This window comes from Rhinichthys klamathensis, unplaced genomic scaffold (assembly GCF_029890125.1).
Source record: "Rhinichthys klamathensis goyatoka isolate OS25496 unplaced genomic scaffold, OSU_Roscu_1.1 h1tg000115l_1, whole genome shotgun sequence".
In the NCBI taxonomy this organism is placed as follows: domain Eukaryota; kingdom Metazoa; phylum Chordata; class Actinopteri; order Cypriniformes; family Leuciscidae; genus Rhinichthys; species Rhinichthys klamathensis.
The window spans coordinates 260,001-286,809 of NW_026606652.1; the positions used below are offsets into that span (position 1 = coordinate 260,001).

Genomic DNA, 26,809 nt, shown 5'->3' on the forward strand with positions numbered 1-26,809 from the left:
GAGATAGGGTCCAAAAAGGTATTTGGTTATGGGATGTTATATTATATTACAAAAGCTGTTAATATTATATATTTAACTAACTTAAAATTTAAAAAAAAATTTTTAGATATGATTTTTGAAATTAATTAAATAAAATAACAACACATAATTTACTACTATACTCTTCTGCTATATAACTTATGATATGGAAAATACAAGTATATTTATCTCACTACTTTATCCAAACAGATTTGAAAATAGGAAATTTGTACCAATATACATTATAAGGCTATTTATACACTCACAAAAAAGTATGGTATAGTATATTTTAAAAGCTGTTAATATTATATATTTAAAACTTATTTTTTTGCAGAATGTCTCTCTCTCTCTCTCTCTCTCTGTGTGTGTGTGTGTGTAATAAGTTATAATGTTTGATGTTGAATGTTTGAAATATGTTTATAGTGATATTATAGGCAGCTTCCCTGCAACCAAACATAGGACAAGTGCTATATTATATAATATAATATAATATAATATAATATAATATAATATAATATAATATAATATAATATAATATAATATAATATAATATAATATATAATGTAATGTAATATACTTTATAATATAATACAATACATTTTAATAATATAATACATTAATATAATATAATATAATATAATATAATATAATATAATATAATATAATATAATATAATATAATATAATATAATATAATTAGGGCTGTCAAACGATTAATCACGATTAATCGCATCCAAAATAAAAGTTTGTGTTTACATAATATATGTGTGTGTACTGTGTATAATTGTTTTGTATATTAATTAAGAAAAAAAAATGATATGAATATGAACAGCTCATGTAATATGAAAAATATGTTATTTATATATAAAATGTTCATATTTATATAAAATATACATTATATATAGGCTACATTCAGTCTATATACAGTATATACATGCAAATATTTCTTAAATGCACATGCATGTGTGGGTATTTATGTATTAAAAACAATTATACACAGTACACACACATATATTATGTAAACACAAACTTTTATTTTGGATGCGATTAATCGTTTGACAGCCCTAAGTATAATATAATCATTTAGAATTACTCTTCTTGTGTATGGTTTAGGATATGGAAGACACAAACAACTGCATGCCAATACTATAAGCAGACAGTATATCTTTAAACCATCAGTTAATGAAACTAATGAACCTTGTGTTCTCCTTCACTTCAAGTTGTGAATTTGCGAGGCAGTAACAGCCTCTTCTCTTAAGCGCTTCCTTTAAAACGGTTCCCTCTCTGCTCGAACAGCACAGACTGCCATGAATCTGAGGTGTGAACTCTAGACCGGCAATCAAAGCTCAGGCAAGCTATATTATAAAGAAGAAAAGACAGGACAGACAGACAAGATCAAATCCTGCGTGATCTTTAAACGTTAGAGCTTTCCTAGGTCAGTCATTTGACAGAGGCGGTGACAAACCGTCTCAGATGTCCTTTAATGATTTGAGGAGCTTGAAGATTCAATCTGTGACAAAGCAGAGGAGGAACGTGAATGGAAAACAGGTATGCTCCGGGGACCGTTTAAACCCCTTCAGCAAAGCAGGCGACCGGCTACGTGACCTGATCTCCGAATACACTCCTGACTGAAAAACATATTACTTTTCTTTAAAAGCCTTGTGACACTACCCTACTGTAAACTCCATTAAAGGGTTGATTCGGTTGACACACGGTACCCCTGTCTCACTCAAGGACACGTTTTACCACAACTTTCAGACTACGGGTGAAAACATTCGAGGAAGGAGCTCCAAAGCAGCTTACGTTTGATAGACAGTAGCATTACCACTGTCTGCTTAAGAGGAATTACCAGTTCAGGCTAAAAGGGAAAGAAAGAAACATTTAAGACACTCAATTTGGTCCAAAGCAATAATAATGCAGTGGGAATTTTTTGTTCGAGCTTCTGAAGAACATTCAGCTTAACAGGATCCAAATCCCTCAGGCTGCTTTTACACTGTCTCTCAGAGAGTGAGAGGAGACAATGGAGACCGCTGAGGGAAAGCATGAAGGCTGGACATATGCTGCCAATGCTGCTGCCACCAAGTGCATGTAGTGGATATTGCAGATGTCTTTCCACCAATCAGCACAGCAGGGAGGTCGGCGTTTGCCAGAGAAGGTTTGATTTGACGCAGCCCAGCCTGTGGAGACAGGCACCTCTTTGACCTGACAATTACCTAAAGCATCTGCACTGGTGATGGCAATCAATTCACTGAGGGCTCATCACACAATATACAGCCGCAGAGTGACACACAACAGCAGATTCTCTCCGCGACGTGACTATAATAAAGCAATCTTGACACCAACGCTTCAAAAACACACACTCACAGTGTTCAGACCCACCTGTTGCGCGTCTTCCCACTTTTCTCTGTTCTCCTCTTCCAGGAGATTGCTGATGATCTGAAAAAAATTCTGGGGAGAGAAGAAATTGTTGTTAGTACAACGCTGCTGTCACTGGACAAGACTGGTAACGTTATTTGTGAAGGATCATAACGAAGAAGGATCTCATTTCAGTCATTCTGCTTTGAAAGTTTAATATGCATCATTTGTATACAGTAAATGTATAGACATTTATATACGAGTAAATAACTGAGTAAAAAAGGATATTTAACTTAAACAATAACAATAAATATGGATTATAATGCATTTTTAAATACTGTTGGTTACACTGTAAAAAGTGATCAGTTGACTTTCATAAAAAAAAAGTGAGGAAACCCGTTGCCTTAAAAGTAAACTTTATGCGTATTTGAAAAAATTAAGTTGTGTGAACTTGACAATTCCATTTTTTCCAATTACGCATGAAGTTGATTTACTTAATAACTTACAGTATTTAAAATGGATTATAATCCATTATTATTTTTATTTATGCCTTTAAGGTATATAATGCATAGTATAACACACAGGTATGGTTGCTGATCATGTATTTTCAATTTTTGTGCTTTTCAAAGATACAAAAAAAAATTGTATTAGCTGCAATTATTCACGAGTCACGACAACATAAAACATGTATTATATTAATGCAGTACGGTAAAAAAGTGTTGCTGCCTTTCATTGTTAAGTACAATCAATTTGGATGTTTAAGTTATTTCAACTTAAATTACGTTAAACTGACTTAAAAAAATGAGTTGAATACTGTATAACTTAAAAAAGTCGTAAATTGTTTAACTTATTTTAATGAGTTAAAGCAATGCAAAAACATGTTGTCATAACTTATTGATCATACATTTTTTTTACAGTGATTGTAAATTAAATAATATATTGACGTTGATGAGTTTATATCACCTCTACAATACCCACAGAATAATGTTCTGTAAAGGACTATGTAGTATAATACAGCGGAAGGATAATGCATTTGCATAATAAAACACTTTTGTAATGAAAACTGTGCTCTTATTTTTTTATGAAGCATTTAAGAAAAGCAATAATGTACTTGATGAGGACTTGTGCTCTTATAACAATTTGGCTGTGACTGAATTCATAAAAATAGCATTTTTGTACCTATTGCTTAAATATATAGGCTATACAAGTATTACATTGATTTTACATAGTCCTTGAAAAAGCAAACAAGAACTAGTTCATATCTGGAATGTTTGTAAAAAAAAAATAAAAAATACACCTGTTCCCTGAAAAGACAATAACAAAGAATCTCCTCTGCATTTTAAAAGTCTCAACAAACAGTGTCTAGAGGAATTACACAGTGCTGATTTACAGGGAGATGATGGGATATGTCCAGCAGCCTCGGCTCTAAAACACACCTGGGACTTCCTGCTGCTTTCAATTCAGGGATTGTTGATCTTTTTCTAAGCACTCGTGTGTGCACTGAATTAAAGGGGAAGGATCGAGTTTGAAGGAGCCTGGGAAAGCCGTCTACTCTAAGACTGGAAAGAGAGCTGATGTTTGCTGCGGTGACTGGGCTGAATGAGATATCCAACTGGATGTGTGCCTGTCTTCTTTTCTGTTTGCTTCTCTGCCTCTGTGCCACGAAAAGGCAGGAGAAAGGCAGTGTCTTGGCTCCGGCACGCTTGTTTTTCTACTTGAATGCTTATGCTCCCTCTGGTGGTAATGCGTCCACTTAAACACAGCATTAATACGTTCCAAAACACACAACCCACCCCGGCACACAATGCGTGGGGAGGAGGGGTTGCTCCGGTTCACATCAGGCCTTAGATAAAACCTCCTACACCAACCCAACACACAAACATACACACTCAAAATCACATTACACTCCGTATTATGTAAAAGAAATACCCAGATTCTCACAAACAGGTCATGAGAAATCGGTTTATTCTGGTATTGGGAAGGTTATGACAAGGCTTTGAGATAGAAGGAGATAGACGTAGTGACTATCTCTTATCAGCAGCTGGCGCACGGTGTCACAATCCCATAAGCTCTCTGTGAGGGGCAAGACCGGCGAGATATTTATCAGTCACGGTCCCAAGTAGTGACATTGCCATTTTGAAGGTGCTGTATGTATTTAAGATTTTTTAGTAACTTCCGCCATTTTGGGAACTTCAACCAAACGCATATAATATCTGGAGAGAGCTGTCAGCATTCCCATTTATCTCAATTGCAGTGCCTTGACTAAAACGTCCCCCTTCAGAAACATGTGACTGAAGTGCTGGAGGCAAGTATTTATGAGCCAATTACAAAATGCTATGTGACTAATTTTGAAAACTATGTCATGTAGTATATAAATATAATGGCACTAATATTTGATATAAAATACAGTAAAAAAACAGCAATATTGTGAAATATTACTAATATTTAAAATAACTGGTTTCTATTTTAATATTATAAACAAATTATTTATTCTTGTGATGGAAAAGCTGAGTTTTCAGCATCCTTACTCCAGTCTTCAGTGTCACATGATCCTTCAGAAATCATTCTAATATGATTTGGTGATTCTTTTTTTTAATTATTATCAATGTCGAAAATAGTTGTGTTGTAAACTGTGATACTTTATTTTAGGATTATTCGATGAATAGAAGGTCAAAATATAAACTTTTTAACATTATAAATATCTTTACTTTAAATGTAAATATTATACTTTAGTTATAATATAAATGAATATAAATATAACTTTAAATTTAATATATAAAGACCCCCTGTGGTGAAAATCAAGTTTTTAATGTTGTTTTTGATGTGAATGTTGTTTTAAATATGGTTTTCGACAAACCATGTGCAAAGTCATAACTAAGTCAACACCATTGCTGAGTATTTTCTCCTTAAAAGTGCAGTGAAAAAAAGATGCGGTTTGAAATCGCAGATCTCAACATCACAAATAAGTTGTAAAATCACGTCACGAGGGGGGCGGGCTTTAGCATATCATTAACTATATGGTGTGAAGCAGGGGAGTCTCAAGAGAAGCCAGGTTACCCCGGTATATTTTTCTGTTGATATGAAAAATCGAGTACATTTAGCAATATAGAGGGTGAATTATGTATATGATGTATTTTGAATTTATGAGGAACTATATGTCTTTCTCCACTGACGTTCTAAGTTGTTCAAAGCGTAAAATCAGGATACTGATTTTAGAAGGCAGCTGTCCGACTCTGAGATGGCGAATGGGAACACTGTTTGTGTAACATTAGCAACACATTATTAGCTGTTTGATAACTTAGTTACCGTTGTGTTTCCGACGTTGTAGAGCGATACATAAAATGCGCTACCATTCTGATACATCGACTTGTAGACGACCCTGTATGAGTGAGTGGAGGCGGGGCTCATTTGCATATTCATAGCTCTGCGTATACTAAATGAAGCAAGGGTGTAGAGTTACATTCAAGCTATTTTAAGGGATAAAATGATTGACTACAGGAGGACTTTAACGCATTATTGCTGAATAAAAATATTAATTTCTTTGTAAAAAACAAAAAACCTTACTGATCCAAAAAATCGGAATATTAGTATATGTTGCTTGTAAAAAGTCATGTAGTTAGAACATCTGGAAATGTTATGAGTAGCATCAGTTCTTTCAACCTGCATTACCAACATTCAAGACCTAAGATGACCACAATGTCTAAATTAATACTATTACAAGATGAATTTAAGCTTCAAAGTTGTCAAAAACAAACAAACACTGTTTTCTCTTTTACCTGAACGTCATCAGAAGAAGGTTCATAGCTGGCCCTTTTGAAGGTGTCAGTGACGTTTCGAAGAATCTCCACTGAGGAGAGAAGGTCGCCTGCATAGAAATTGCGTCTCTGGGTCAGATCCAGGAGGACCTTTGTAACCTGGGACATGCCGTCCCCTGCCAGATTCCTCTGACCTTTAGCAAGGTGTCCCTGGACCTGAAGACAGACACAGGGAAAGAGACTGGGTTCTGTGTGTCCTTCAAAGACTGTAACACTAACAAAGTCCTGCTCAAGTCACAAACATGAATGAGAACTATACACAGAACTATAGTATTTAAAGGTGAAGGGTGTCATTTCAGAATTGGTTATATAATGTTTCGCAAGCACTCTGCAGTTGGAAATGTGCACTAAGTGTTTTAGCCTTGTTTAGCTTGGTTTCTATGGGGTTGCTAAGGTGTTCTAAATGGTTTAAGCCTGTTGCTATGGTGTTCTAAATGGTTTTAGCCTGTTGCTATGGGGTTGATCAGGTGTTCTAAATGGTTCTAGCCTGTTGCTATGGTGTTCTTAATGGTTTTAGCCTCTTGCTATGGGGTTGATAAGGTGTTCTAAATGGTTTTAGCCTGTTGCTATGGTGTTCTAAATGGTTTTAGCCTGTTGCTATGGGGTTTATAAGGTGTTCTAAATGGTTTTAGCCTGTTGCTATGGTGTTCTAAATGGTTTTAGCCTGTTGCTATGGGGTTGATAAGGTGTTCTAAATGGTTTTAGCTTGTTGCTATGGGGTTGATAAGGTGTTCTAGGTGGTTTTTGTCGGTTGCTATCAGTGTTGGGTGTAACTCATTAATAAGTAAACTCATTACTAATAAATCCTCTTAATATTTCTGTAATTTGATTATACAGTACACTGTTAACTTTCGCTGTAGATTTAGCAGCACAGTACTGTAAAAACCTACAGTACAATACTGCATTTCTATATTACAGTAAAATACCGTAATTTGCATTGCATTCTGGGTAATTTTGTTTGAGCGGGAACATTTTACAGTACATTTTAGTGTTGCTGTAACCTAGCTGTAACCTGGCTGTAACATGCCAGGCAAATATACAGGGTTGCTGTAAACAGAGAGCGCGCGCGCCGCCTGACTGACATCAGAGCACAACTGCGGCAGTTCACTCACTCAGCGCGGATATCTCACTCTGCGGATATCTGGAAATTTGGTAAGTTAATTTTGAATTTTATAATAAGGTTATAGGATGTTACGCTATAGTGTGTAGCCTACATAGCTTTTAATGTGAAATGACAGTGAAAGTTTAGCCAGCGACGGTTGCAAAAACACTGTTCAGTTTGTTAACGTTATCTGCTCTTTCACCCCGCTGCTTGTCCTGACATTTTCAAATTTAACGTTATAACTCCGTGAATTAACATTACCTTACGGTTTATTTCGACCAAAACAGATTTGGTGATTGTTGGAACGGTGGAAAGACAAACCGATGGTCTTTTGTGAGTTTTATTTTGTTTCTGTCGAGTTTTAATTAAATGTGTTTTACGATGGTCTGCGAGATAAAATTACTGCATTTGACATGTTAGTCTAACGTTAACTGTTAGGCCTATCTCTGTAGGGAACACCCGAGCCTGTCAGTGGTAAAAACAAGCACTTATAACAGACATAACGATATACATTTTGATCAAACTGCTATATTTGCAGTCCGTTTCCCGAATGACGAACTTGATGATTTTATGATCAATAATTGACCAAAATAATCAGTGTAATTAAACGTCTAAATGTAATGCCTAATTTTAAAATGTATGTTTTTAATATGCTCTTAATATGCTCTTCTCCCTTTCAATTTTGTTGGCTAGTTCAAGAATAATTTATACAATTTTATATTGTTTATTTGAAAGAATTAAAAGTGCAGTTTCACGTCTATCCTTGTATTGTTCAACTGTTCGAGGTTGATATGGGATTTAGAAAGTAATTAGTAATACGTAATACAATACTTTTTAGAGAGAGTAATTAGTACAGTAATCTAATTACACTGTTGAAGATAATTAGTAGCTAGTAATTAATTATTTTTTAGAGTAGCTTACCCAACACTGGTTGCTACGCAGTTGCTAGGGTGTTCTAAATGGCTTATGGAACATTTTCCACCATTTTGTCATTCGCTAGTGGGGAAACATCTGGTCAAACAATAGCGCTCCACAAATAACACCTTTCCTCAACAAGCAGAGCAATTTGAGGTATCAAAAAAAAAGTACTGTATGAGTAAACACTACTAGTCATTGTTTCACAATACTTATCCCATCTACCACAGGTACCATTCAAAAGTTTGGGCTTTTAAATAAAAAAAAACTTTTTTCAGCAAGGATGCTTTACATAAATCAAGACAGTAAATATATTAATGATACAAACGATTAAAAATACAGTATATTTGTCACAAAAGATTTTATATTTTAAATAAATGCTGTTCTTTTGAACTTTTTATTCATCAAAGAATCCAAAAACAATGTACTGTATCACGTTTCCACAAAAATATTAAGCAGCACCACTGTTTTCATTTGATGATAATGATAATAATAAATGCTTTTTGAGCATTCAGCTTTGCCATCACAGGATAAAACATTTTAATATTTTAAAATAGAAAACAGATATTTTAAATTACAATAATATTACACGGGTTTTACTGTGTTTTTCTTTTTTCAAATAAATGAAGCCTTGTTGAGTATAAGATACTTTTTTTAAAAACATTAAAACATTTCTGACCCCAAACGTTTGAACAGTAGTGTATATCTGCCCCAAATTTTAAACTGGGATAAGACCATCTAAAAAAAATGACACTTCACCACAAAGCAACATGCCAATGAACAAACATGCATAAATCACACTGACATGTCATACACAATGACTGAAGAGCCCAGAGTTTAGGGGTAGGGTTAGTGTAGTGGGATTTAATATACAGTTTTAACAGTCTAAAAATCATTACGTCTATGGAAAAAGTCTACATAAAGTTATAAAAACACGTTTGTGTGAACTTCTGGGTCAGGTTTTGCCTACACTGACCAAAGACCAAAAGCCCCCAACAGGATAGTAAACCCTGACCAGGCAGCAGACCCCACAAGGGAAGAGCCTTAATAAAAAATAATAAAAAGTGCCTTGATTAATATTTAAAAAGGCAAAAAGGTGTGAGATCTAGGGAATGGAAAATATCATTACCTCAGTATAAAACCTACTACAATGAAAAGTCTATGTGTGCGTGTTTGTTTGTGAGATGCATCTAAAGCTTTACTTTGCAATAACACAACATGTGCTGCATTTGAAAAAGACTCAGATAAGAAGAGGAAGCTGCATTTTTTTTTAATGAAAATCATTCATTTGTGTACAACGAGGTGCATTCAAGCTCCGGTGAAGCTGAAACAACCATCTTCAGGATGTTAAAGGAAATTAGAGCGAGTCCTCCATTAACGCGGGGGCTCGGAAAACTGCGATATTGGCGGTTTTAATTTGCCTCTCAGATGATAGCAGTTTATCTTGCAGACCTAGCGTGGTGGTCTGGGGTGCTGGGTGGGGAGAAGCACTGGTGGAAATAGTTTTGGGTGATCGTGACGACTGCAGGGATAATTTATGGCACGTCACAAACAGAAGCAGAGCGCAGGAAGCTGACTTTGCACCTACTGATTGCTGCAAGTATCTGTATTCATTTGCAATGCATCGAGCGTAGCTGGGTTGCTCCCAATAGGCCACCCCGCGGTGATCCAGTGAGCAGCGTCGACTAGTGGTGCCTGCAAAGAAGGAGGAGGGAGAAAAGAGAGATACGAGAAGAGGTTTATACTTGTTCTTGCAAGTTTGTTTTTTTTATTCCCTTTTTCATTCCACCTGCCAGCCCACACATCTTTCAGCGAGAGGGATAAAAGCAGCAGCCTTCATCATCATCTAGATGCGGCAGTTGCCAGATCACATGCGCCGCACATGTGCCACTGCAGTGTATGCTTGCGAAACAAACCAAACTGTAATTACATGCTTTAAAAAAACTGGTCATAATTCCCGCTCATAGAATTACGATGTTAACCGACGGCAGCTGTCACGCACCGATTTGACTTTTTTTGTTTTCGGGCGACTGTGAACGGAGCCCTGCAACCTGAGATATCAACAAGGCTGCCGCCCACACATGGGAGCGAATAAACAAACGCACAAAAGCAAACATTTCTCGCCTCCGATCCGTCAGAGCGTGTCTACCGTCTCGCATTAAGTACATGTCCTTGCCTTTTGAAACAACCTTACCACACCCACCCCGCACCCCTCTACCACACACACACGTCTTATCAGCTCATGTTCCAACACGGTTCCACCTCCTGCTACCCGGCCAACAGCGTAACACACTCGGCCCACCTGAGACGCAGCTGGAGCCAGACGCCTGCCCCCAAGCTGAGGCATCCAAGCAGGGACATCCAGCTCACATCCACAGATCATGGAAAACTCCCACAGAGCCGGATCAAAAGCGGACACTCTCAGATCTCGCCATTAAAACACATGGCACCACAGAGGGGCCTAACCAGATTTAATCTGACATACACACACACACACTTGCTTGAAGATCACACAAACCTAATCCAATCGTGCTCGTGCACAAAAATAGGACAAAGCAAAAGTGAAAAGTTCTCATCCTCATCCCGCATGAGGTTTAAATCGCCAATCATTCCTTTCATTCCCAATTTATCAGTTCCCCAAACACTTCAACTATTTCCAACTGTTTGATTTCTGTTGCTTTCATTCGTTTTCATCGCAATGAGGACGGAGTTTAATTTAATTCCAACCTCATAATGAATGAAGATTTTCCAGCATTTCACGCTGCTGGCGTCAGATCCCACTCCAGTGCTTATGCACAACCTGAATTTTTTTGACGTGGGTTATGCAGAAATCAAACAATGTAAATCTAACTAATTCCACCCACAGGTTGACACACTGTCTCTTTTATCTATAAATGATATAATTAAATGTTCTCAACCCCCCCCCCAAAAAAAGAGAAAATACAAAAGTACATCCGGGCCTAAGGTGGGAGTCCTCCCACTTATAGAAACACATCCACAAAAGACATTAATCCATCTATACACGCATCCGCAGTCAGCTTCTGCTTCTAGTTATTCCCGACTGCTTGCTGTTATCTGAATTCGTGGTGCCTGCATTTTTTCTTTTTCCTCCAGCACCTGCTCTTTCAAGGTCATTGTAGCGGTGTACCGGAGCATCTTCACAACAGGAGATAGCAGGAGGTTACAGAAGCTCAATGTAAGACAGTACAGCACAGTCTGCCATTTTGGGACCACAATCAGTAAGGCTCACACCTCAGACCGGACAAAGGAGAGAGAGAAAGACTTGGGGACGCATCTACGGCATATCTCCAAGAAGAATGTGCAGGATGCAGAAACGGTTTCTCTCTTTTTTTGTATTATTCCCCTTTATGTCTCTGCTGCAGAAAGCGGCCTCGCAAAAGAAGTTGACAAAATGCTGGGGGGTTCGACGGTATGCAAATGACAAAAATCTCTAGGTACACACAGCATAAGCCATTTAAAGGCAGTCGCAGCACTGCTGAACACACAAGTCAGAAACATTTGTCATCGTAGCCTTCTGAATTTATGAATAATTTCAACATTACTGAAGTAAATGCACTGCAAAGGAAAAGCAGAGCAAAAAAACATAAGCCGTGTTCTTTCACTTTTCTTTTTGAAAGCGTCTGTGACTGTTCTTGCTTTTTGTCTTTGTGTTTGGCTGAGCGCTCTTCTGGTGGCTTCTTACCCGTGGCGTTGGGCGGACACCTGTTGAAGGCCAGTTCCCCAGAGGGAGTTCTTCTCCACAGCATGGACACAGCATAGTCCTCCGGGCATATTTCGTAAGGAGCTATGGGGTCAGGAATAAACAGACATTTAGACACATTAAGACACATTTTTTTTTTATAGGAGATTTGAGAGAAGACAAGTGCATAATGGTGGACCATGTGGAAAGGGATCAGAATTTTCGGTTGTATAATTGCTGAAATATTACGGAGCCCTGCACATGACATGCGAGAAAAAATATCTATATTGTGGCATTTTGACAATTCGTCCCCGCGACTTGCTAATATGTCAGAACGTTCTACTAATTCGTAAATCATGAGCACCATATAATAATTCGTTCCCCATGTAGGGAACGATGTAGTTCAACATGGCCACAATCAGAGGTGTAAAGTCCAGGGGTCAGAAAGTAAAAGTCCTGCCATATGTTTATTCCACCCGTGAACTCAGCCAGCTGATTTCACTAATTAGTTCTATCTCCTGGCTGAAAAACGGTGCTAATTAGCATATCCAGGTGATTGGAACAAAATACTGAGGAGGACTTTTACTTTCTGAACCTGGACTTTACACCTCTGGCCACGATTTACTAAAACGAGGGAATGAATTAATAAGTTGTGGGAACGAATTCTTAATTTGTGGCCGTGATTTAACTAAAACCAGTGAACGAATTAGTAAATTGTCGCCACGGTTTACTAAAAGGAGAGATCAAATTCTTAATTTATGACCACAATATAGCCTATATATCTTTGTCTGGATGAGATGTGCTGAGCTTCATACAATATAATATAAGTAAAAATATAAAATACTGAATCTAATGTACCTCTAATGTACATTAACATTTATTTATAACAAAAAATTATAAATGTGTTATTACATTATCATTATTATATTGTAATATTAAAACTAAATATTCTTTACTGTATTCCTTGTTTCCATAGAACATTTAACCTGATTCTTCTATGGCATCACTGCGTAAAAAAAAAAAAAAATCCTTTTGGAACCTTTATTTTTAATAGTGTATAATAAATATAATATAATATAATATAATATAATTAATATAATATAATATAATATAATATAATATAATATAATATAATATAATATAATATAATATAATATAATATAATATAATATAATATAATATAATATAATATAATATAATACTATTATACAAACTGGAAATTTAAATCAAACATAAAAATGTCAGATCATGATGTAAAGATTTATATTTGTCTGCAGAAATAATTTCAAGCATTAAAGAATATAAGAATGATAAATTCAGTAAAATATGCACAAACAATTAGGCCTACATCAGGAGTTTATATAACTGAACATGTAACTTACCTATGAGTGTATGAAAATACATGCATGAGCATAAAGCACTGTTTCCATGGAGACTGCTTAATACATCCAGATATTAGGATGAAATCATTTATGTGATATAAAATACCCATTACTGGTCAATTTTGTGTTGATCATTCCTGGCCAGAACATACAATTATGGTGTACGTTCATTATTTCCAGCGCAAAAATGGACAAGTAAAATATAATTATCCCTGCATTCGTCTCTCATTCACCTCTATCTGTCCAGTCTGACATAATTGACTCTTGGGGCTCAATTATTCGCGGGGTTACCTGGGCAACGCTGCTCGCTGCATCTGCGGACCTCCTCCCCGCTGCCATCGCATGGCTGCCCTGTGACCGCCAGCCCCTGGCATACGCGTACCCTCCGCTGCCAACCACCGTCACAGGATTTAGAACACCCACTCCATGGAGCCCATGCGTTCCACTGCCCATTAGCTGAAAGACACATAGACAGACTGTCAAGTCAAGTCACATTTATTTATGTAGCACTTTATGCAATATTTAACGGAGGCCTGCTAGCAACTGACGCTAGAGGCTGCGGTCTTTAGTGTCCTTGTTAGCACGCCTGCCTCCTGGGGGTTACATTGGTGCCGTGACCCGGATGGGAGTGAGGTTTAGGGGGGTGAGTGTAAAAGAGGCCAGCTAGTAAGAGCTGTGTGAGTACGCCTCACCCCCCCGGTCTCAAGAGTCGGACTAGTGACTGACTGACGCTAGAGGCTGCGATCTAGAACGTCATTCTTTGCGCCCCTGTGCTATGCCGGTTCGGATCCCGCTCAGAGCGGTGTGAGTAGAACCGGAGGGGTTGCAAATGTTTGAAAGCAGTTTCACAGTAATAAACAGGAAAATAGCAGAATCAATAGCCCTTTCGCACAGCAATCCTGGTAAATTACCGTAAAATTGCCAGAACGACATTACCGGTAAATTTAAAAATGTGCTGTTCACACAAGCAACAGGGTTCTGGCTTTTTACCGGTAACAGACCATTCACACATCAGTTGCTCTTTCAACGGCTTCTGATTGGCCCAAATCACTTCTTACGTCAGCGCGTTCTGACCTCGTACGAGCAAAATACCGGTAATCTTCATTCCGCGTTCACACAGTAAATAAACCTGTAATTAACTGGTAATGTTACAACATCCTTTACTGGTAAATTGCCCGAACCAATTTACCGGTATATTTGAAAAGATCCTGTTCACACATGATCTGTTACCGGTAATTTACCAGTAAAGACTGTATGTGTGAAAGGGGCTAAGGATGCAAACTTCATCAAATATTAGACAAATTCAAATTCTAAATTCTAAACCAGCTCTAAAAAGACAGTAGTGTCATTATTCAGCTCAAGTCATTTTAGTGTTAGTTCAGTTCAATAAGTGTATAAAGTTAATCAATTATGAAAAAGTTCAATTCAGCAATAAGCAGCTCTACAGAAGGCAATAGTGTCATTATTCAGCTCAAGTCAGTTCAATGTTCATTCAATTCAGTTCAATAACGTTGTCAAGATTGCAAAATTCATCAATTATGGGCGCCCCTTTTGTGCGCCCATGGGTATGCTGGTCTGAAAACGAGGTGTGTTCAGGCGCATTGTTGGCGCTTTGCTATTTTGAGGCAACTGAAATAGACTGCGCCATTTAACAACTGAAACCTGGTCTAAAGTCAATGGTGCAATTTTTTTTGCTATTACACACACAGCAGCACACAAACATGCCAAATATTAGAAATAAAAGGATTACATTGTAAAAGATGTACATTGCACGAGCACAACGCCCCACCCAGTCTCCTCCCTTAATTAAATACATTTAAATATGGTAATGAGTCCACTTTGGCAAAAGAAAGCAGTAAGAAAATGGCTAAAGCAAGCGGCAAGAAACGAAACTTTACAGAAAGTGAATTGGAGGTGCTACTATCGGAGGTAGAAACGAGAAAAAATATTTTATTTGGAACTTTGTACTCCGGAATTATTAACAAAAGGAAAAAATAAGTGTGCGAATTTGGCTGATGCCGTCAATGCGGTGGGATCTGTAAGTCGCACGGTAAATTACCTTAAATTGAAATGGTCTGATATAAAGGTGGACGTTAAACGGAGAACTGCTGCGCACCGACAAAGTGTGGGCAGAACAGGCAGTGGTAAAGGGGTCGATGAACTTACACCCTTTGAACAGAGAGTTGCCTCAATTATGGGTGAGGTGACACTTTAATCTCTGGAGTATATCTGCTGCTGTGGGAGAGATTTTACGTATCCATTGCATTTATGGCAAATGCGTGTACCACTGATCTATATAGAATGACATTATGTCATTAGATCAGTGGCGTTTTCCCATTAATAAGGAACAGACTCGAACAGTGGCGGTTCTACACTGAATTACACCCTGGGCGAGACCCCCTTCGAGCGGAATTATAGATCTTACATAATTATTTTATAAATTGCAAATTAATAGCAATGCTTCCCACATATGGTGGTGCGATAGACTTGTAGAACAATTCGTTGTGTAATGTTTGCAACTTGACTTCATTGCCTGTAAGAGTCGCCAACGGACAAAAACTATGAGAAATGTACTTGCGCCAGATATGAAATTGGCGTGGAGGAACGCATATTCTCGCGTTAATTTCACTGTTAGTACATCCGACCGTGAGCGTGAAAACCCGATCTCACGACCAATTCGTCCCAATTTGACGAGTGAATAAAAGATGGCTAATTCGTAACAATTCGTACGACCTCACTCGTACGAATTAGTACGATTTTTGCTAAAACGTACATATTTGACGAGTTGCCCAATTCGTATGAATTCGTACGAATGACCTACCCTGACCCCGCCCCTAAACCTACCCATCACGTGGGTTTAAACAAATCGTACAAATTCGTCCGAATGAGGTCGTACGAATTCGTACGAATTAGCCATCTTTTAATCACTCTTCAAATTCGGACGAATTGGTGGTGAGATAGCGTTGGGCGTACGCAAAGTTTTTGTGCTTACGCAAGATTGATACATGAGGCCCCAGGGGTGTGAGCAAATACTCACGTTATAAATACGTTTTTTTTTTATTTTTTTTTATTTTTTAGAAATTGTGTAGTTTAAAAATTGTATAATTTTACTTTTACTTGAGTACATTTTAAGTGATGTATCGGTACTTTTACTCCGGTATTTTCCTTCCATTTGTGGTCATTACTCGTTAAATGCTTGTTTTAGGGGTTTTTTTTATCCCTCAACGTGATTGGATAATCGGTCTCCATCAGGTCACAGAAATTGAGAAAAAAAAAATAGCCAGTTCTCCTCTGGCTAAATGAATGAATAGTGTGATTTATGATTCCAGACTGCATCACAAGTCAGACTGTCTGCATCATCTTATTCCGTTCATCATCTCTTACATTACATCTTTCAAGCTCGATAATAACATTAAACCTTTTTGTGGATGTGCACACTTGAGAGTTTTTCAAGCCATCTTCTGTGCAAGTTTTACAAGAAGTATTATGTGGAACATTATAAAACACACTCGTTTGCAAAGGAGGGTTTGGCGCATTAAAATCCATCCAGTTTCTTGTCATGTTGACATGCTCTAGAGGCCAGAGATGCAATAAAACCAGATTTTTGGCAGAATTCGCTCTTGATTTAATTAATAAAATCATTACCACGATACTTGCAATGATGGGATATTTGTCTCTGCTTTATGAGCATGAGGGTGCCCTACAACTGGGATCATAATTTTCCTCACTTTGCCAGTCCTGAAACACATTTTATGGTAAAGTTTTAAAAGGCTTCGGGATGTTTTACGAGCATCTAATGAACGGAGTAAAATATTGTTTCTTGGCATTGGAAAGGGAAAAGTGAAAAAAGACAGATGTTGCCCTCAGTTGTGCTATAAATCATGTGTAAGTGAGGACATGTTCACCTGTAGACCAACATTCACCTGTGCTGAATGTACCTTGTGTTCAAGGACACATTTACATTAACATTTAGACTATGTGGAGGCTGCTGGAATGTTACTCTGAAATCAATAAATATGGTCAAATCATATAAAAGCACTGGGAGATAGGGTATTTGACCTCCACGCAGCTTCATATTAAAGCATTTAATCAAGGCACCTCGATAATAGTGTCACACAGTTCCAGTTAAAAAAAAGGCTCTATAACTTGTACAAGCATTAAAGCAAATAAACATTCAAAAGCAAAAAGTCTTCATCGTTAGTCTATCAATCGTCATATATGGAAGGCTTCTCTTTTAAATGATCTTTAGAAATAAATTGCATTTGCAAATGCTTGCAATACGAATCAATTAATCAATTGATACAATGTACTTATTGTGTACCAACATTTTTTTACATTGTACTTACATTTAAAGAATACCTGCATATAATTACATATGCAATTACTTTCTGTAATTACATAATTACACTGTTGAGCCTTGCCTTAACCAAACTGTACCACCAAACCTGTCCCTAACCTTACAGGTATCCTCAATAGCAGCACAAGTGCAACACAACATGGACACAATAAGTACATTGTACTTATTTTTTTATGTAAGTACAGTAGTTAAAGACACCTAATATAAAGTGTGAACTTTATTTTCTTGTAATTTTGACTTTATATCTCATATTTTGAACACCATATCACAACTGCAACTTCACGGTTAAATATATGCAAGGAAGATAAGTATTACAATAATTATATTATAATAATTCATTAATAATATAAGTATTATAATTAAGACATTATAAATAAGTATAAGTAAATATTTTGATGTCGACATTACTGTTGGCTACATTCTGAATATTGAACAATTTATAAATGTAAGTCAATATAAATACATAGATAAAACATATATATACACTCACCGGCCACTTTATTAGGTACCCCATGCTAGTAACGGGTTGGACCCCCTTTTGCCTTCAGAACTGCCTCAATTCTTCGTGGCATAGATTCAACAAGGTGCTGGAAGCATTCCTCAGGGAGTTTGGTCCATATTGACATGATGGCATCACACAGTTGCCGCAGATTTGTCGGCTGCACATCCATGATGCGAATCTCCCGTTCCACCACATCCCAAAGATGCTCTATTGGGTTGAGATCTGGTGACTGTGGAGGCCATTTTAGTACAGTGAACTCATTGTCATGTTCAAGAAACCAATTTGAAATGATTAGAGCTTTGTGACATGGTGGAAGTAGCCATCAGAGGATGGGTACATGGTGGCCATAAAGGGATGGACATGGTCAGAAACAATGCTCAGGTAGGCCGTGGCATTTAAACGATGCCCAATTGGCACTAAGGGGCCTAAAGTGTGCCAGGAAAACATCCCCCACACCATTACACCACCACCACCAGCCTGCACAGTGGTAACAAGGCATGATGGTTCCATGTTCTCATTCTGTTTACGCCAAATTCTGACTCTAACATCTGAATGTCTCAACAGAAATCGAGACTCATCAGACCAGGCAACATTTTTCCAGTCTTCAACTGTTCAATTTTGGTGAGCTCTTGCAAATTGTAGCCTCTTTTTCCTATTTGTAGTGGAGATGAGTGGTACCCGGTGGAGTCTTCTGCTGTTGTAGCCCATCCGCCTCAAGGTTGTGCGTGTTGTGGCTTCACAAATGCTTTGCTGCATACCTCGGTTGTAACGAGTGGTTATTTCGGTCACTGTTGCCCTTCTATCAGCTCGAACCAGTCTGGCCATTCTCCTCTGACCTCTGGCATCAACAAGGCATTTCCGCCCACAGAACTGCCGCTCACTGGATGTTTTTTCTTTTTCGGACCATTCTCTGTAAACCCTAGAGATGGTTGTGCGTGAAAATCCCAGTAGATTAGCAGTTTCTGAAATACTCAGACCAGCCCTTCTGGCACCAACAATCATGCCACGTTCAAAGTCACTCAAATCAACTTTCTTCCCCATACTGATGCTCGGTTTGAACTGCAGGAGATTGTCTTGACCATGTCTACATGCCTAAATGCACTGAGTTGCCGCCATGTGATTGGCTGCTTAGAAATTAAGTGTTAACGAGCAGTTGGACAGGTGTACCTAATAAAGTGGCCGGTGAGTGTATATATATATATATACACTCACCGGCCACTTTATTAGGTACCCCATGCTAGTAACGGGTTGGACCCCCTTTTGCCTTCAGAACTGCCTCAATTCTTCGTGGCATAGATTCAACAAGGTGCTGGAAGCATTCCTCAGGGAGTTTGGTCCATATTGACATGATGGCATCACACAGTTGCCGCAGATTTGTCGGCTGCACATCCATGATGCGAATCTCCTGTTCCACCACATCCCAAAGATGCTCTATTGGGTTGAGATCTGGTGACTGTGGAGGCCATTTTAGTACAGTGAACTCATTGTCATGTTCAAGAAACCAATTTGAAATGATTAGAGCTTTGTGACATGGTGGAAGTAGCCATCAGAGGATGGGTACATGGTGGCCATAAAGGGATGGACATGGTCAGAAACAATGCTCAGGTAGGCCGTGGCATTTAAACGATGCCCAATTGGCACTAAGGGGCCTAAAGTGTGCCAGGAAAACATCCCCCACACCATTACACCACCACCACCAGCCTGCACAGTGGTAACAAGGCATGATGGTTCCATGTTCTCATTCTGTTTACGCCAAATTCTGACTCTAACATCTGAATGTCTCAACAGAAATCGAGACTCATCAGACCAGGCAACATTTTTCCAGTCTTCAACTGTTCAATTTTGGTGAGCTCTTGCAAATTGTAGCCTCTTTTTCCTATTTGTAGTGGAGATGAGTGGTACCCGGTGGAGTCTTCTGCTGTTGTAGCCCATCCGCCTCAAGGTTGTGTGTGTTGTGGCTTCACAAATGCTTTGCTGCATACCTCGGTTGTAACGAGTGGTTATTTCAGTCACTGTTGCCCTTCTATCAGCTCGAACCAGTCTGGCCATTCTCCTCTGACCTCTGGCATCAACAAGGCATTTCCGCCCACAGAACTGCCGCTCACTGGATGTTTTTTCTTTTTCGGACCATTCTCTGTAAACCCTAGAGATGGTTGTGCGTGAAAATCCCAGTAGATTAGCAGTTTCTGAAATACTCAGACCAGCCCTTCTGGCACCAACAATCATGCCACGTTCAAAGTCACTCAAATCAACTTTCTTCCCCATACTGATGCTTGGTTTGAACTGCAGGAGATTGTCTTGACCATGTCTACATGCCTAAATGCACTGAGTTGCCGCCATGTGATTGGCTGCTTAGAAATTAAGTGTTAACGAGCAGTTGGACAGGTGTACCTAATAAAGTGGCCGGTGAGTGTATATATATACTGTATATACGTATACACACTGCTATTCAAAGGTTTGGGATCGGTAAGATTTTTTTATGTTTTTAAAAGAAGAGTCTTATGCTCACCAAGGCTGCATTTATTTGATAAAAACAAAACAAAAAACAAAACAGTAAATTGTGAAATATTATTACAATTTAAAATAACTGTTTTCTATTTGAATGTATTTTAAAATGTAATGTATTGCTGTGATGCAAAGCTGTATTTTCAGCATGATTACTCCAGTCTTTAGTGTCACATGATCCTTCAGAAATCATTCTAATTTGCTGATTTGCTGCTCAAGAAACGTTTATTATTACAGTTTTTCTGAATTGCAAGAAGAACACATTTCTTGAATCCATCACTCACTTTCTCAAAACCTTAAACACATTTTCAAACCACATTCAGAGAACCTCTGAATCTTCTGGCAAAATCAAACAATTGCCTCAAAACCATTTTATCTGTACTCAAAGTCAGACAATGCTTTCAGATCATACACACGGTGAGTCAATGTTATAAACACTACAGATCATTCATTTGAAAAAATGGAGAACACAAAGCACGCAGTTATAAAAACTAAGTATATTGTAACAAAGTAAACAATTTTGCAATTACGTAAAAAAAACATACCGTCGTAATGACAACTTACAGTAGTAAGATGAATAAATTGTATACTGTGTGTACTGCAAGTATAGTATTTTACTGAATATTGTATAGTAGGCATATCGAATGTCTGTATATTCAGCACTTGTATACTGTGAAAATACAGTGACCCAACTGCAAAATCCAAAAAGGTTACAGTACAAAAGTTCCAATGAAAGCACGTTACAGTACACTCAAAAGAGTTGTGCAAGGTCAGTGTGAGAATCATTCTGCTTCAGCATCATGTCTTCATGTTGGGTCCACTCCAGCCTGAGGACTTTATTCACATCACAGACACTGCCATCTCTGCAGGCAAAGGGGAAAACCCTAAAGCCAGATCCAGCCCTGACAAGACAACATTCTGCACACCTTACTCTTTCTCATCCTCATCCTCCTTGTTCACAACCTCTAACACGTTCTCTTCCTCCTGTCCCTCTTATTTTGTTTCCATCCATTGTTGGAATCAACATTCAGTGCAACATTTTGAGTCAGTTTTGGCACTTTGAACTGACGTGTAGTATTTACAGTTGGTTTGGTCACATCATTAGAAATAAGTGTGAACAATTTTGAGTCATTGTGTGTAAACGATGGCAACTGTGTTGTAGTTGTGTTTAACGTTTGCCTGCCTGTTTTGAAACAGAAGTGCATCACAGTGCCAAATGTGTTTTAGTGAGTGAGAATGTGTTCAGAGTTTTGCAAAAAGAGATTTGCAAACAGATTTGCAACTACCTGAACTTGTTTAATGTTTTACCGAAAAAAGTGATTTATTCGACAAATTTGTTTAGGCTATTGAGAATTTGGTTCAGAGAATGTTTTAGCAATTCAGAAAAAACGGTATTATTATCAATGTTAAAACAGTTATTTACATTTTTTCAGGATTCTATGATGAATAGACAGTTCAAAAGAACAGCATTTATCTGAAAGAGAAAGCTTTTGTAACATTATACACTACCGTTGAAAAGTTTTACATTTCTTTAACATTTAATAATGTTAAGAAAGATTCTATTTAAAAAAATATATATATATATTTTTTTACAGTTTTTATTATTATTTTAAATCAAATAAATGCAGCCTTGCATTATAGACTTTAAAAAACATTAAAAAAATCGTACAGATCCCAAACTTTTGAACGGCAGTTTATATATTTAATATATAAACTCTGGAAAATACATATTAATGACACATAAAAATAGTTTACCAATCCCATGCTGTGGTTATGCACATGATAAATAAATAATCTTCCATTTTAGCTTTGATGCTACAACATAGCGCGTCTCACACTGTCAGCAGCTTCAAACTCGCTGAGACTCTCTGTTATCATGAAGCACATAGAGCACGAGTCTTCCAGCTTACAAGCATCATGCTGAGGGGCCCCTGTGTGTTTTAAAGAACTACCTGCCAGGCACACTGTGTGGGCGCTCTCAAGCGAGACCCACCCCCACGGTCTATCAACACAGACTTAAGATAATGCCTGACATAGAACAGTCTCCGAATGTTGAAATGATGTCATAGTTAGCTAACATCAATGTTTTTAAAACAAAGTGTTACCGGATGGAAATGGATAAATACTCTAAATGTTCTGATCCAATCTGACTTGTAATGCTGCCCGAATCATACACTGTTCCTTCGTTGGCCAGAGGAGAACTGGCCCTCCGACTGAGTCTGGTTTCTCCCAAGGTTTTTTTCTCCATTCTGTCACCTGATGGAGTTTTGGTTCCTTGCCACTGTTGCCTTGGCTTTTGGCTTGCTTAGTTGGGGACATTTAATTTTCAACAATATTATTGATCTGGCTTACTTAAGGTGGACATTGACGCAATTTTCTTCTAGAAACAAACTTTGTTGTATTATTTTCATTTTATCACTGTGAAGCTGCTTTGATACGATATGTATTGTAAAAAGCGCTATATAAATAAAGGTTTTTAAATTCTTGACTAAGATTACAGAGCATATTTTAGGAAATACACTGATTTAAAGGCACACTGTGGAATTTTTGGCCACTAGGGTGCGCTCGACCTGTAATTTTCACGTCTAGTGCCCCTAGAGCCCACAAGCGCCGCAGCATTGTCGCAAAAGTCAACAAACAGTCAACCGGTCAACCTCCCGTGTCTTTATGTGTGTGCAGACGGCATTTGATTTGTATGTTGGAGAAAGTTAATCGATTCACTACTGACCAAAATAATAATATAAATATAAGATTAATAATATAAATCCTATAAAGAAAACAAATTGAATAAAAGTAGCATACGCAGAAAACAATGTCTGATCAGGTAAGTCGCATTGACAAGGGTTGCCCAATCCTGCTCCTGCCGATCGTCTGTCCTGCACAGTTCATCTCCAACCCTAATCAAACACACCTGAAGCAAACAATTAACGTCTTCAGGATCTCTTTGCAATGGGTTGGAGATGAAATCAAGTAGTCGGGAAATCGTGTAACAAAACTGATATAACTCACTACATATTTCCGTTATTTGTAGTCTTCAGTTTGTTTTTCCTTTTACACAAATACAAACATATATGAGCTGAAAGGAAAAAAAAACATTTACATTTGTATACGGCAGTATGTTGTGACTTATATCAGTTTTGTTACACGAATTCGCAGTAAATATTACATTATATATAGGCTACACTTTTATGCCGATGTTTATTTTAAACTCTCCCTTTTTCTTTTTTTGGTCTCCTCTGACAAAATCTTTGCTTTCTTCGCTTTCTTCCGAGTAGCTGTTGATTCAGCCATGACGACAACATACAGACGCCGGCAATCCGCGAGTTGAGCTCTCACGTTAGAGGAAGTTGGGGTGGTGGGGGAAGTGACGTATGCCGTAAAGCGGTCGAATTTTGTAGTTCTTTTTGTGCTCGGGTTCCTACCCGAAACCCGAAGTTACATAGTGCTAGGAAAAGCGATACAGACACCTTCAGGCTTCGGCAGACCTGTCATTCAACCTATTGTAAGTCGATGTACCATCTCAATGGGTTTTGGTAATATATTATAAAGGTTGAAAAGTTCCACAGTGTGCCTTTAAGAATGTACAATCTTTCTCTTCAGTAAAATGAAACAAAAATATTGATGACGCAATTCCATACACTACCTGTCAAAGGTTCGGAATAATTTGGGAAAAATGTTTCAAATGTATTTGAAAGAAGACTCTTCAATCTGCTCACCAAGGCTGCATTTATTTGACAAAAAAATATTGTGAAATATTATTACTATTTAAAATAACTGGTTTCTATCTGAATAATATATTTTTAAATATAATTTATTCTTGTGTTGGCAAAGCTGGATTTTCAGTCTCATTTCTCCAGTCTTCAGTGTCACATGATCCTTCGGAAATGATCAAATCATTCTATTTAGTGGATTTGGAGCTCAATTCTTATAAATTATTGTTGGTACTGAAATATGATTACTTATGAAATTATTAATAATGTTGAAAGTGGGTTTTGCTGCTTAATAACCGTGATACATTATTTGATTAATAGAAAGTTGTTTGAAATAGAAATCGTTTTGTGTGAGCATAAGATACTTCTTTCAAAAACATAAAAAAAATTAAATATTCCAATCTTTTGGAATCCAATCTTTTCACTGATGTATACTGTACATATTTTGTATACTGTACATATTTTAATTTGGGGGAAAAATCATTACTACAATGCTTTGAATCTTCTGTGATGAGCATGTTTTCAATTTCTGAATTAAAATGCATTTTGATGCTTTTGAATGGTGTGACTCAAAACAAAATGTGTATTTATGATATAAAAAAAAATAAAATACAATCCTCATGGTTGTGCATTGAACCGACAAGTCCTTTGATTTGACTCAATCCAACTTCCTGTTTCAATAAACAATAATAAAGATGTTCATCAGATACTTCATGGAGTCATTAAAACAGCCCTACTCCTAAAAGACCTTGCATTGGATACTGAAAGAACATAGATTTCCCTTTGAATGAATGAAAATTAAGAAGAAACCTCAGTCGTACCTGTACACTCAGGATTGGAGCATTCTCTGCTCTCCGCCCAATGTCCTCTGCACTCAGATCCCCCATGAGCAGCCGCTGAGCACTGCCTCTTCCTCTGCTGCGTCCCGTTGGCACAGGTCACTGAGCAATCGCTCCATGCACTCCACTCCTGCCACTGTCCGTCCACTGTGGGCGCCCATGCAGATCGCAAAAAACAGCATCCCAAACAGAGAAGAGAAAATATGGCAGAGAGAAGAGAGAAGTAAGTTTATTTAAGCTTGCTTTGGAACATTTAAGTTCAGCATCTTCTGACTAAGCCGAAATAACCTGCCACATTTATGTCCTAAAATAAGGTGAAGTGTGTAATTTCGGTGCCACTAGTGGTGCCAAATGGAACTGCAATCTGTTTGCCGGGTTCTACTGGGCACGACATAACACTATATGCTTGCAACACTGAGGTCATGGGTTTGATTCCCAGGGAATGCATCGACTAATAAAATCTATACCATGCAATGCAAGTGGCTTTGAATGAAAGCTTCTGCCCTGTCCACAAATTGCTTGAAAACATTAGTGCTGTTTTCTTGAGTATGTTAGTATTGCATTTCAAAAAGTCAAAGAGAGGGGTGCAATTACTTTTCTATGCAATGGTACTTATGATTTTGGACAACGGGCAAAACAAAACCCATAGAGGGACTTTTTTTGACACACACCAACTCAGAATAAACACCGTAAGCCTAGTTCACACTACATGGTTTTAAGACGTCGGGCTAAACTGTGCGGTTCACACTACATGACTTGCTCTCTGTGAAATCAGGAGTGTTCAAGTTGTTGAGCTAGTTCACACCACACGACACAACGTGATTGATCCGCAACAGGAGGTAACGCACTACACGAGTTGACAACAACTCTGTCACCCAACGATTCTATCTTGTCTACAAACCACGTTTTGTCACGAAAAATCACGCGATAAAACGAACCGGAAATGACGCGAAACAGCACGCGCGCCAATACCCAGCGAAGAAGACGAAGAAGAACACAACACGCGAACATGCCTTGCTCTGATAGGCTGTAGCTCATGACATCACGTGAGTTTGAGTCGTGCGACAGCTCTGGATATCTAGCATGCTAGATATTTTTCTGGGCTCGGCGATGCGTCTGCGAGCGTCTTTGAAGCGTTGTTGGCTCTTTCATACTAACAGATTGGCGAGCGTTCATCGCCCGCTAATCCCCCGCGATTTGCACGCGATAACACCCTGACCTGTCGGCGAGGTCAACGATTTGCAAATCGGGCTTAAAATCATGTAGTGTGAACTAGGCTTTAGCAATCACATAGCAATGCCCAAGCCAAGGCCACAAACAACAATGGTGGGAAGCTTTTGCACAATTTATCTAAGCTATTCATGTTTTCTCTATAAGATAAATATCTAGTTGTATATCTTATAATATAAATAATCTAGTTATATTTGAAATTATGTTTGGAACACAAATTACACATTTCACTGTTTACTTTTATATGATTTTTGCTGTTTTGAAAAAATGTGCAATTTTTTGAACATAATTGCTTCAATTAGAATGTAATCAGGATCAGGGCAGAAATGATATAGGAGGGAGGGAGGGAGGGAGGGAGGGAGGGAGAGAGAGAGAGAGAG

The 26,809-nt window shown here is 37.9% G+C and overlaps 1 protein-coding gene across 5 annotated transcripts in view; it reads right to left on the bottom strand.

Annotated features, from left to right (window-relative positions):
• adgrb3 (adhesion G protein-coupled receptor B3) overlaps positions 1 to 26,809 on the bottom strand; it is a 201,510-nt gene that overhangs the window by 77,081 nt on the left and 97,620 nt on the right. For all 5 annotated transcript variants that reach the window (XM_056254889.1, XM_056254888.1, XM_056254890.1 and 2 more), the window contains 6 exons: positions 25,182 to 25,346; positions 13,578 to 13,742; positions 11,908 to 12,009; positions 9,793 to 9,899; positions 6,149 to 6,343; positions 2,397 to 2,465 (listed from right to left, as the gene is read on the bottom strand). In XM_056254889.1, coding sequence (XP_056110864.1) covers positions 2,397 to 2,465; positions 6,149 to 6,343; positions 9,793 to 9,899; positions 11,908 to 12,009; positions 13,578 to 13,742; positions 25,182 to 25,346 — 803 coding nt within the window. The remainder of the gene's footprint in view (positions 1 to 2,396; positions 2,466 to 6,148; positions 6,344 to 9,792; positions 9,900 to 11,907; positions 12,010 to 13,577; positions 13,743 to 25,181; positions 25,347 to 26,809) is intronic.